General features: G+C 41.2%; 1 protein-coding gene across 1 annotated transcript; it reads left to right on the forward strand.

The window, feature by feature from the left end:
- Nucleotides 1-963: 963 nt before the first annotated feature.
- On the forward strand, nucleotides 964-4,122 carry ier5l (immediate early response 5-like). The gene has a single exon (XM_040158421.1). The coding sequence runs from the start codon at nucleotides 1,206-1,208 to the stop codon at nucleotides 2,082-2,084; it is 879 nt and encodes a 292-aa protein (XP_040014355.1). The 5' UTR covers nucleotides 964-1,205; the 3' UTR covers nucleotides 2,085-4,122.
- Nucleotides 4,123-11,954: the final 7,832 nt, after the last annotated feature.

The raw sequence follows: 11,954 nt of genomic DNA on the forward strand, positions 1-11,954 counted from the left end.
CAGTGACTGATGTCTCTAAATACAACTACATGTAGGTGAGAAAATGTTTTTCTATGTGTCATTTGGATGAACTGGCCCTTTAAATAAAGGAAGAAAATAACTGCTTTGTGTCAAAAGCCTTTGTGCTTCTATCTTCTGGATACAAAACGTTTGTAACATAATCTCTTGCTGTGCTCTAGAGCTAATGTGCTAGACAACTGAGCATTCCCTAGACATAGAGGATGACATCAACAGATCCCCCATATACCTTATTTTGACTGATAACTTGCTCTCAACTGTTTGTACATGGACCCACTATTTCAGCCTTGTCCTCTTCATATTGCAGGTAGTTTTTTATTCTCAAAATAGTGTTGGCGTTACTGTATATTTTGCTTATATACAGTCAACAAATCCCATTCAATGACCAAATATTTTCACAAATTTAACTAGTACGTGCGTTGAATTAAACACTCAAATAGAAGACCAATGAAATACTGACACAAAAGCAACACATTTTAATGCAATACATCAAAATGAAATGATTTATTGGGTTTATAAAGACTATTATTTTACACAGATCTCCCTTTTTGCCTCAGGAGATCGACAGAATTTCTTTACAGTTGCAATGTTGACATGATGTGGATGCTATAATTTAATTTTTCTATTTGTTTGTTTCTTGTCTTGTATGTCTTAGTGGTTCAGTTAGGGGACAAACTCAACTCCACAGTTACGCTCTAGCCATCTTTGTCGAAAAGGTTAAAATATGCATATTTACTCGGAAAACTGAAATATAAGCTGTGAGAACTGTGTCTGTTGGATTTTTTGGAGTTCCCAGCTGTGGGACAACTGAAATATGGACACTCCTGTGACATAGCCTGGGTGGAATTTGAATAGTACAGAGGAACCGCCTAACGCTGATTGGCTGAGAACAAAATATTTCCAGCGCGCCTGCTTGTCTCTCAACAGATCTCGGGCAGCTGATTGGCTCCTCCGGAAGAGGGTGGTCGCACCGCCTTCACTATATACATATCGTGGTTTCAGGGCATCTGCAAATGATCGCTGGCTTTCGAAGGGAGGTAGAGCATTGTGTCCAATGTTTCTCCACAGAGCTGACTTGAACCTCTCTCTTCGAACAAAACCATCCCCAGCGAAACAGCTGCGAGTCGGATTTCCCCTCCCGGACAGGAGCTGGGGTGGTCCGGGGGAACATTTTAGTGATCACCACCATGGAATGCGCAGTGGACGCGCAAAGCCTGATCTCCATTTCCTTAATGAAGATCCACAACTCCAGGACGCAGAGAGGGGGGATCAAGCTGCACAAAAACCTGCTGGTGTCCTATGTGCTGAGGAACGCCAGGCAGGTCTACATCAAGGAGAAGTACGCGGAGATCTACAGGATGCAGCAGTACGAGGAGGTGATGACGGTCTGCAACGAGATCCAGGAGCTCAACCCGCTGGATCTGGACGCGGAGGACGCCGACGATGAAGAGCCGGCGCGGGCTGCTTGCTGCGGCGACGAGACGAATCTGTGCGACTCTGCGTGCCACAGAGGCGCGGCGCAGCCAGCGGCGCACGTCCGGGCAGCGAGCACTCTCCTCGGCTGCTCCCCTTTCGAGGACGGCAGCAAAGAACCGGAGCCGTCCGACTATCGAAGCTGCTGCATGGAGGCTCCCCCCGTGTCCCACTCCGACCCGTTTTCTGCAGACAACAGCAGACACTGCAACAAAACCACGGTGCTCGATTTGGACACGCATGTGGTGACCACGGTGGAGAACGGCTACCTCCACCAAGACTGCTGCTGCGACGCGCTCCAGTTCGGCCAGGGCGCGCAGTCGCCGGCCAAGAAACGGAAGGTTGAGTTCGGCTGTTGCATATCCGACGTGGAGGAAGTATCCGAAACAGCAGCTCGCAAGAGAGCGAAACGCGAGGACTGCTCCTACTCCAGCCCGGACTACACGGACACTTCCAATATCTCCAACCTGATCTCCATCTTCGGCTCGGGGTTTTCGGGGCTGCTGAGCCGACAGGCGGACTTGGAACAGATCTGTAGCAAACAGGCCCTGGCCAGCCTCGGGGCATGGACCCGGGCGATTGTGGCATTTTGAATCGAACACTTTATCTTACGGGAGACCGGGGCCGGTTGTGATGCGTTTTCCCTCAAAGCATTAGGCCTAGAAAGACAAAAACCAAACGGAGAACTGACTGTTCTCTACTGCCAGTGTCCGGGGACACGGTTCTAAGCTTAGGGATATGTCCCTGAACGTTAACAAAGAAATTCCCCTATTCGGTTCCCTCGGACAGTTCAGCCCACAACGTTCCCGTGTAGAAAACCGTGTCGTTTGGGGAACTTTTGGCATTGTTGCCCGGTAAGGGGACTCTCGGCAGAGGCTCTGCGGAGCGTTTTTTGGAATTGGTGAAGGTTCCCTGGCGGTATTTACATAACCGTGACAAAAAGTTATTTGAAACCTTCCAGAAATGTCCTTTGAACAAGTAGCCCATGGCAAACCAGAACTTTCTTGGGAGGTTACCGCAAATATTACCAGATGGAAACGTTATGGAAACATTAGGATATAGATTGAGTGGGGAAACTCGCCGTTTTTCCAAACGACTATTTCACCTCTTTCCTTATGTGCAACTAGTACGAGATGCATTGCCGAACATGTATTTGTTCAATCAGAAAGTCTGCGTTGCCACGAATAGAGCCCGTGCGTGGGGTCAGTTGTAACACTGCAAAAACACCCCCTTTTTCTGGTGACCCGTATCCGCTTGGGTCAGTGAGACAACCTCATTTAACGGCCCGGTCCTGTCAAAACCCGGTTGAGTAGCGAAATGACCACGTAGATTGCAGAGGTACTTGTACAGATACGCGACAGTATCAGAATCGGGCGAATCTTTACTCCCCGAGCTGCATTTCAAAATGTACAATGACAAGCTTAAAGCACACTTGGCTCTTACAAATCAATAACATGTGACTGCTTTATTGGCGGGCGCAGGCTGACATCACACCCACTTGCTTTTTCTGATTGGAGGAAATGCAGGTGTTACAACTGAACCCGGTCTCCCCTCTAATGTATGAATCGACTTTATTTTTGCAAGAAAAAGGAAAAGCTATTTAAAATTGAGCGATTTGATTACACCAGTTTTGACAGGGAGAGTAAAGAGTTTGTGCCATACCTATGATGTGCAGGCTTCCCTGTTTTCAGAATAGCAGACACGTGTCTAAAGAATACACTTTGGTGACTTAAATCTGATGAAATGGATTTACATTCCTTGCCTTAAATCCAATGCACTCCACTTCTAGCTACTGTCACAACTGAAAGTACATTGAAAGTGACCGAATGCCTCCGCTGTCTCCCCTGTCTTGGGCCGAGGAGTCCTTTGGGGAACACGCTTTCTCCATTCCTAAATGGACCTTCCGCATTCTGAGCAGTTCCTTGTCACGTGAAACACCACGCTCAAGACTCCCCAAAACACCTGTGAGGTACATGGACAAACCAGTTTATATCACTTGATGGAGTGCCAGCAGTTCAATTCTCTAACACTTTTCGGGGTATTACTGTGGTCATCACTACACCTTCGCTCCCAGTGTGTGGTAGTAAACAGTCCGGGTGATTTTGGCAGTTTGACATCCTCTCTTAATCGTGTTCGTTGCTCAAAGCCTTCACAGAAAATCAGAAATCCAACATGTCTCAGTTTTGTGAGTTTTACTTTGTTTTGTAAAAGAATGCTCTTAGTCCTTTTGTTTTAAAAAGGCAAACTCATGACTTAGCCATAACCTGAGAATCCATGCATTAGCTTTATGAGCACTATGTGTACCAAAATAAAGAGAGTATTCAGTCATTCTCTACATATTTTGTTGTTATTCTTGTATTTTTATGTTTAAGAAATTGTAGCTCTCCGGGTAAAACTGTTTCAGAAGATATTTGTAAAAAATTTATAATCTTAATAAAAAACGAACACCTTAATTTTAATTGTCTTGTTTGACTGGCAGTGCTTCTGTTAAGATATCGACCTACAGCTACTGATTGCAGCGACTGTAACAAACCCAAGCAAGTGACCATACTGTATTAGTTGTAAGTAATGGCTTTATTAATAGTCAATAAATCATTGACTAATGCTTTATTAATTGCTATAAAGACAATTTCCAAGTACAACTTTCTTCGGATAGCGTTTCCCCTCTCTGTTTGGTAATGGTGTAGTTCTAAATTTTAATAAATCAATATTAGGGGGTTTTTTTGTTGAATTTTTTTTTTTTTTTACAATAATCTTGTGCAGTGGTAAATGTTAGATAAATAATTTTGACATTTTGGGGAAAGGGTTATTCGCTTTCTGACAGAGAGTGAAATGAGAAAGTAATATTAAATGCGAATCCGCAGCACGCAGCCAGCTAACTTAGCTTAGCGCCAAGACTGGACAAAAGGTTACGCGGCTCTACATGCCTTATTCAGATAGTATTTTTTACAAACTGGCAACCTAATAGTCGTTTTGACTTATAACTGATTCATAAAGTATTAGTGAATGATTTAACATTGATAGAGGCATTAGTTACATCATAGAAATCCTTTGAAAGTGGGACATTACTGTAAAGTGTAATGTAATACAATGCTGCCCATTCCAACACGACCTAAGCTTCTTGATCGTTGAAACAGTAGTTTGACAGAAAAAAGTCAGAACAAAAACTTAACTCAACATCCTCTTACGAGCTTTTTCTAGGGCATTGAACTGCATCTCATGGTCTCTCTCAGTTGACGGAGTCTGCATTGCACCCTAAAGATGGGATTATTGCAGGGCTGTTGTAATGGACTTTGTTAGATTGTACTGGGTTCTATCCTTCTTTGCTCGCACAGTGTATATAACAGGTGCCAGATACTGCATTTAGTCGCCACAGTGTGTAATTTTAGAGGTTTTACAGGTAATGAATCACCTAATACTTGATGATGTAATGATATAGGTTAAGTTTGTCATATAATATATTTGCTAAAAGTTGTAAAAAGTTGTAAGGCCAAATGTGACTTAGCCTGCACTTCTCATCTCAGCCCGGAATTTCCTCCCCCTAGCAAAACCTTGAGTCCTGTTATCTCTGCTCTGTGCCACTTGGTGGTGTTCTTTAAAATCAATGAATGAAGATAACAGTAGGGCTGTGTATGCAGAGCAGAGCCACATCAAGCTGACCCTGCCTCAAACTCTCCACTCATTCTCCTCACACCCCTCCTCCTCCTGCCTTTCGTCCGCCTCCTCTTCCTGTCTGGCTCGTTTTTCTGCCTCTCGCGGTGAAGCATCGCTCTGCCCCACCACATCACATCCATCGCTGCTGCTCGTTCGCTCCTCCAGCTCTGCGGGCTTCTTGCATCTGCTGGTACCCATAATAACTTGCAGTAGGTAGGTCGTAATGGAAATGATGAGGCAATGTGAACAATCCATTGTGTAATGATGAAGAAATGCGGTGCAGGGGGATTTAATATCTGAATATTCACAGGCAGCGTCTATCTCCTGCATTAAGAAACCAATCCTCTGCTAGGAAATAAAGATTACTACAAAACAAAAGCATGAACTGATAGCAGATACAAACCATGGTTCAGCCCTTGGCACTACTGACAAATGCTGTAGACAATGGTTTTAATTCACGGTGTATACACAGCTCCTCCATCTGGTTTGGGAAAGACTGACACCCATGTGAACACAAACAATTAAATCTTTGATATCCTATTTGGCATCAATGATTTTTTTTTAAAATTTATTTAATTTCCCTTTTTTGTGATTTAGATATGCATTTATGTTTTTTGTTTCATTTTATTCAGTCCTAAAACACGAAAAAAAACATACTTGAAATATGTGCATAATACACAAAACAAAGAGCACTGATTCAATACTATAACATATGGATATGTGAGGGCAATACAATAAAAAATAGTTTCAAATAAAACAAGTAAAAATACAATAAAAGGTATGAATTTGCTTGACACTGAGTAAAATACTAAAAGTTAACTTATTTCCAGAGCATTCTTGTTTATTTAACCAGTGATCACCTGATCCACATTTAAAGACAATACCAGGTGGCGGGGGTGTCATGAGAGACGTGGGGTGAGTGTGGTGACTAGCGTTTTTGTGTAGAGGTACTAGGAGGAGGAGGAGGAGGGGAAGACAACAGAGGGAGGGGGAGAGGTGCAGTCTGGAGGGGGGTTAGCAGTGGGGCAGGGAGGCATGCTTTGTCAGGAGAGGGGGTAGATGTGTTGGGGGTTTGCGGAGGGGGAGGGAGGAGGCCACATGTGACAGCAGAAGGGAGGGGTGTTGGGGTGTACTGTAGGGAATCGGTCTTTTGGGAGGGGGAGGCAGACTGTGGAGACAGCGATTGCACAGGTCAGCCAGGTTGCAGAGAGGTCCGCGGGGGGAGGGCAGGGGTAGTGGCGGATTTTTGTCTGTAGGTTCTGACGCAGACCAGGTCCAGGCCAACATGGACCAATCCGAAAAGTCTCCACTTTTTTCAAGAGTTCTGGTCTAGCATGCAAACTAAGCCAGTGTTCTCTGCTATTATGACATTTTTTACAAAAGTATTTTCTCACTTTCCTTTAGTGGTATCTAGCCGTGGAGATCATTTTGGCATTTTGTTGGATGGTGCTCACTGTATTAAAAAAGGACATTTGAACAAAATTAGGAGTCTACAGTCATGCTACCTGCTCTGTACTGTACTTTGACACTGCAATGCTTTAAGCCAAATGCTAACACGCTCGCCATGAAAATGCTTACATGCTGATGATTAGCAGGTAATTTTTTTTACCAAGTTCACCATCTTAAGTTAACTTAAAATACACACAAAGTGAAGGCTGCAGGTTCTATTTGATCGTAAACCAAGAAAGTATTGGACAAACGGAACTTTTTGACCTGCCGTTGGCACCGGAGGAATAGTTAAGGGATCGCCAAAGTTATTTAGCATATATTCAGTGGGGACCATGGAAGTCTGTACCAGATTTCATGGCAATCCATTCAGTAGTTGTTGGGATATTTCAGCCTGGACCGAGAGGACCGGCCAACCGACATGGCCGTCCCTAGAGGCTCGCCTCTAGTGTGTCTAATAAAAATTCAGCAGCAACAATGTCAAGGTCACTCTGGATAATTCAAAGACTGCAGACAATTTTAACTGGAACGATTTCTACTAAAGAAATAGTCTACCTGTTGAAAGTGGGGTAGTGTGTGTAGATGCAGTACTGTACCACTGAATTTATCCTTTAAGCTAAGTTTCTGTCGACTGGGATTTTCTGTACTCTCTCATTTTGACTGCAAACATAGTCGATAACACAATTTCTTATCATTGACATACTGTGTGTTTCTGTCTTCAGATGCACCAGAATAAAACAGTGATCATAGATCAGAAGACCACTTATTTGTTGAAGGAAGTCACTGCAGGAGCCCAAGACTGACTGTTAGCCTTGGCTAATTTATGGCCACAAGTCACTATACTGGTTTTGTTGTTGTTGTATCTCCGTTGTGTTTTTATGTTGTGGTCACTTCTGTTTAGAAAATTGCTCTCTAATGAATATTATTATCATAAGAAAAACACGATTTTCTGGGAATAAAGTTGCTAAAGCTTTCAGGCAGACTCAGCATGAATAAAACATGTAATCCAACCTGGTTTCAGAGTGGTGCTCCTGATGCAGACTTAAACCACACACTGACACGGTTCTGCTTATACACCAGTTTTTGCCACAACATACCCAAATTATTTACAAGGGGTCAAACAGTTAAACTGATTTTCATACATTCAACACCTTTGTTTTCTGCTACGAGACGACACTGCTTGTCACAGTGTATACTTAACAAGGCCCTCTTGCTTCTGGAGATTAGAAGTGAGAGGGAAAACTCGAAGAACACAAATGAGCTGCTGATTATGCAACAAAGGGATGATAGAAATTAAAAACTGTAACATGGGTATGGGCTGCAAAGGGGGTTTGGCATCATAGGTCCAGTTCTCTGCATTATTTACATATTTAAGTAAAATGAGGCAACGGAACTATTTGCATATTTAATGAAAAGTAGGCCACGCCCCCAGTCCCGTATCAAAAAATGACATAGATTAACCAACCCAAACAAGGTTGTACTCAGATTTGCATACTGTAAAAATAGACCACACCCCAGTTTTCATACACACATATTTGCCGAATAACTGAATTTCTTACCACACCCAATTTACATAACAAAACGGGCCACACCCTTATTTTATCTGCATAATGTAGGATTAGACTATTTGCATATACTTTGCATGTCCCAAATGGCGAAATCCTTATTTGCATAAGGTAATAAGGCAGAAACAGTCCACATGCATGTCTTGTGCAAGCTCGTGGAATCTGTCACACATCCAAACCACACCCCTGTTTAACATTTAAAGAAACAGGACACACCCCTGTTTGAATATTAAACAGCCCATCGCTGACGATCTTACTGTATTGAAAACTGAAAACTAGGTCAAGTCCTTTTTTGAATATTTGCATATTTAAGACGAACTACAATATTTTATATGTATATCATAATAAAAACAAACTGGGTCAATCTTACTCATACTAAAAGGAAAAAATAAAAAATAATAAAATCACAAGATTTTTCAATGTAACTTGAGTAGAGTGGCACTACATTTAACGAACAAAATATCTGATCAAGTAATGTCTTAATATGATTATTTTCATAACTGGTTTTTTCTTTCATTTATATATTTCCTATCCATTTTGGACCTCCCTACCTTTTGGTCTCATTGCAGTGAAGCGCTGAACCAGAACTGATTGACCAATGACGGGGCTGAGTTCGATCGTAACCCTTTTGTGTACACACTGACTGTAGCTCTTTGGCCAATAACTATCCCTGCTGTGGTTTAACCTTTTACCAAAGTAAAGTAGCAGTAGTTCGGTCGGTCAGCCATTCTTCACAGGTTTGATGGTTCCACATGTCCGATTTCCATTTCTATTCCAAGTAAAAGTACATCTTTTCCTACTTACGTGAAAGGACAGAAGGATTATCAGCAAAATGTACCTAAAAGGATCAAAGTAAAAGTACTTGGTCTGCAGAAAAATAGCCCCTGTGAGAGTTATTTTATAAAATACTATACTATAAAATTATTACTAATGCATTCATGTGCATACTAAATAGTGGTAGTATTTTACTAGAACAGCTGGTTGGGGTGGGACTAGTTTTAACTTTACAATCAGTTTTTGTAGGTAGTTTAATCCAGTGGTCCCTAACCTAGGTGTTGGCCCCCCTCCAAAGGATCACAATATAAATCTGAGGGGTTGTGAGATGATTAATGTGAGAGGAAAGAAGAAAAAACGAAGTTTTGATATACAAATATGTATTCATTTTTCTTCTCTATAATCCTTGCTTTTTTGTGAAAGATTGTATAATTTTTTAGCCTTGAACGGTTATTTAAAGGAAACCATCTCAGTTGTTAAGAAGGAAAATCTCTCTTTGGTGGAACTGCTCACAACGCATAGAATTCTGAAACATTTTAGGGACCTGAAGTAAGAGGTCATGAGCCAAAATGGTTTGGAACAACTGGTTTAATATATAATAATGCATTGTATTGTAAGCTTTAATTTTTTATATGTATAATCTTAACCTAGAAAGCAACTATATCTTTCAGGTAAATAGAGGTCTTAGTAGAGGCATTAAAAAGGAATGCTGAAGTAAAGTACAAGTTCCTAAAATCTTACTCAAATACAGTACTTAAATAAATGTACCTAGTTACTTTCCTCCTCTGCTCTCCACTCTCTTAAGTCTCTAGCTGCATTCCATTTCAGAAACTGCCTCCACTGAAGTCGACATTTCAAGCCCAAACGTGTCAGAACGGGTCGAAACAGCTGTCCCATTCCAAACATTCTTCCCAATGTTTGGCCAAGAAATTGAGCCCCCCCTCAGATTTGTACCCCAAATGCATCATGTCAACTCACATGTTAATAGAGAATTTAGGCAGTCGGGATTATATCATAAAGTCGGCATTTTCCACGTTCAGAATTCAGGTAAATGTGCTTACAAGGGAATGCCTGAGTGATAAACCTCAGATGTAGACAGGTTGTGTGATAACCCAAGTTTACTAATTGTGATATTTCACTTCAACTTGATGGAAGACTGGCAAGCAATTGTCAGTATTATTTCAATTTCTGTATCAAAATTTGTGTATAGGATTTTAAAGCTAAGCTAGCAAATTACTATGGTAGCAAATCCACCAATTTGCTTGTGAGAACATGTCAAATTGATCAGCTGAAGTTGCTGAGAATAGACTACTGGTTAAACAGCCCACATGTTGTGTTAAGCAACATATTCAGGCCGTTAAAAAACAAACAGTGGAGTTAGTGCCTGGCTTCCAGTTTTTTTGGTGTCTTTTTTTTTACGATGGCTTTTTCAGTAGACCAGTTCATGTGATATTTACTGCTGACTGAACACCAAGACTCGGTACCTTGCGAGTTAAAGAGGATCACCTGAATGCACCAGTGCTTTCTCTCTTTGTGAGTCAAGGGGCAGAAGCTCATGATAGCACATTGATTCATCTGTAGAATGTCTCATCTGGGGAGCTTTCAGTCCTCTGAAGGACAAACCTCAAGGGCTACGTCCTACAACAGAGGCTTCATCTGAAATGGGACACAGCTGCTATTCTGGTTGAACAACGTTTGTACCGAGTCCTTCTGTCGCCTTTGAACTGCTGTGCTTTATGCCGTCACTCTCAGCTCCGCAGTCCAACATCGTGTATGTGAGGGGAATTCCACAGCAGTCCTTACGACTTGCGGTAGTACTTTAAAAAAAAAAAAAAAAAAAAGCTGTGTTGCACATTGTTTTGGAATTATAAATTTGAAATGAATCAGCATTCCCCTACTTCTATTAACCACATCTGCTAAAATAAAAATCATCCTTCACATGAAGGATTAGTATAAAGTATCCGAACTCATGCAATATTCAACACTTTTTCCTCATCTCAGAATCCATCTGGCTCACTGCTGGGTTCATCTCTGGGTCACAAGAAAAAAAGTCTATTTCCAATAAAACATTTGGCTTCATGCAAGAATCACTCCTACGTACAGGTATGTTCTTAAGTGGCATGTAAAAGTCATTCACAATAGTTTTCTCTTAGAAACAAACAAAATTTACAAGTGGTCTAGCCCAATCATACGAGTCATGCACAGATTATCCAGTGGGAAAAAAACCCCCCACTTATTTTACTTAAGAACTATAATGCCTTAATCTGCACAAATTGAGAGTTTAAATATGATTCCAAAAATCAACTAAAATCCAACATACAAATTTTATAATTTGTATATTTCAGCAAAGCAAGTGAGTTGTTGAAAAATTCTCATCTGACAGCCGACTGTCCAGGATCAACTTGTGGCACCCAACAGAGTAACATCACCCGCTGTAGGTTATAATATCCTCTTATCTAATATCTCTGTTACTGTGACATGACCACCTTTCATATTAGTCATGGATGTCTTTGCTTTAAAAAGATGTTTTTTAGCATCAAAATTCATGCAACCTAAACCATTCCCTCTTCATTTCTACAACAGTACAACTCTGCTCTGATAACACGCCATTGACAGCTTTATTACTCATATTTCCTAACTGTTTCGGGTCCTCTACTGACGCTACTAAATTTTTTATGTTTTAGTCTGCTGATTTCAGACAGCAGGACTTTAAGCTCCGCACTGTAAATTCTTCTTTTTACTCTTGAATGAATTAACCTTTTCCAAAAATGAAGCGCGAGAGAAAGACTGAACAGGTAGTCTTATATGGCAATTTTATGAAATGAATGAGGAGGAAGAGACAAAACAGATCATTTCTCACTTAAAGCCCCTATTTGTAGAATTTTTATGCAATTATAGCATCTTTCAAATTAGGAGCTTGCATTGCTGTATTTTATCATGCCACCAATTTTACCCATGGTTGCTTTAATGTAACATAGAAACTAAGAACAAAATTCAAGTACATGTTGGGGACACAAAACAAAA

This window comes from Xiphias gladius, chromosome 20, assembly GCF_016859285.1.
Source record: "Xiphias gladius isolate SHS-SW01 ecotype Sanya breed wild chromosome 20, ASM1685928v1, whole genome shotgun sequence".
NCBI lineage: Eukaryota > Metazoa > Chordata > Actinopteri > Istiophoriformes > Xiphiidae > Xiphias > Xiphias gladius.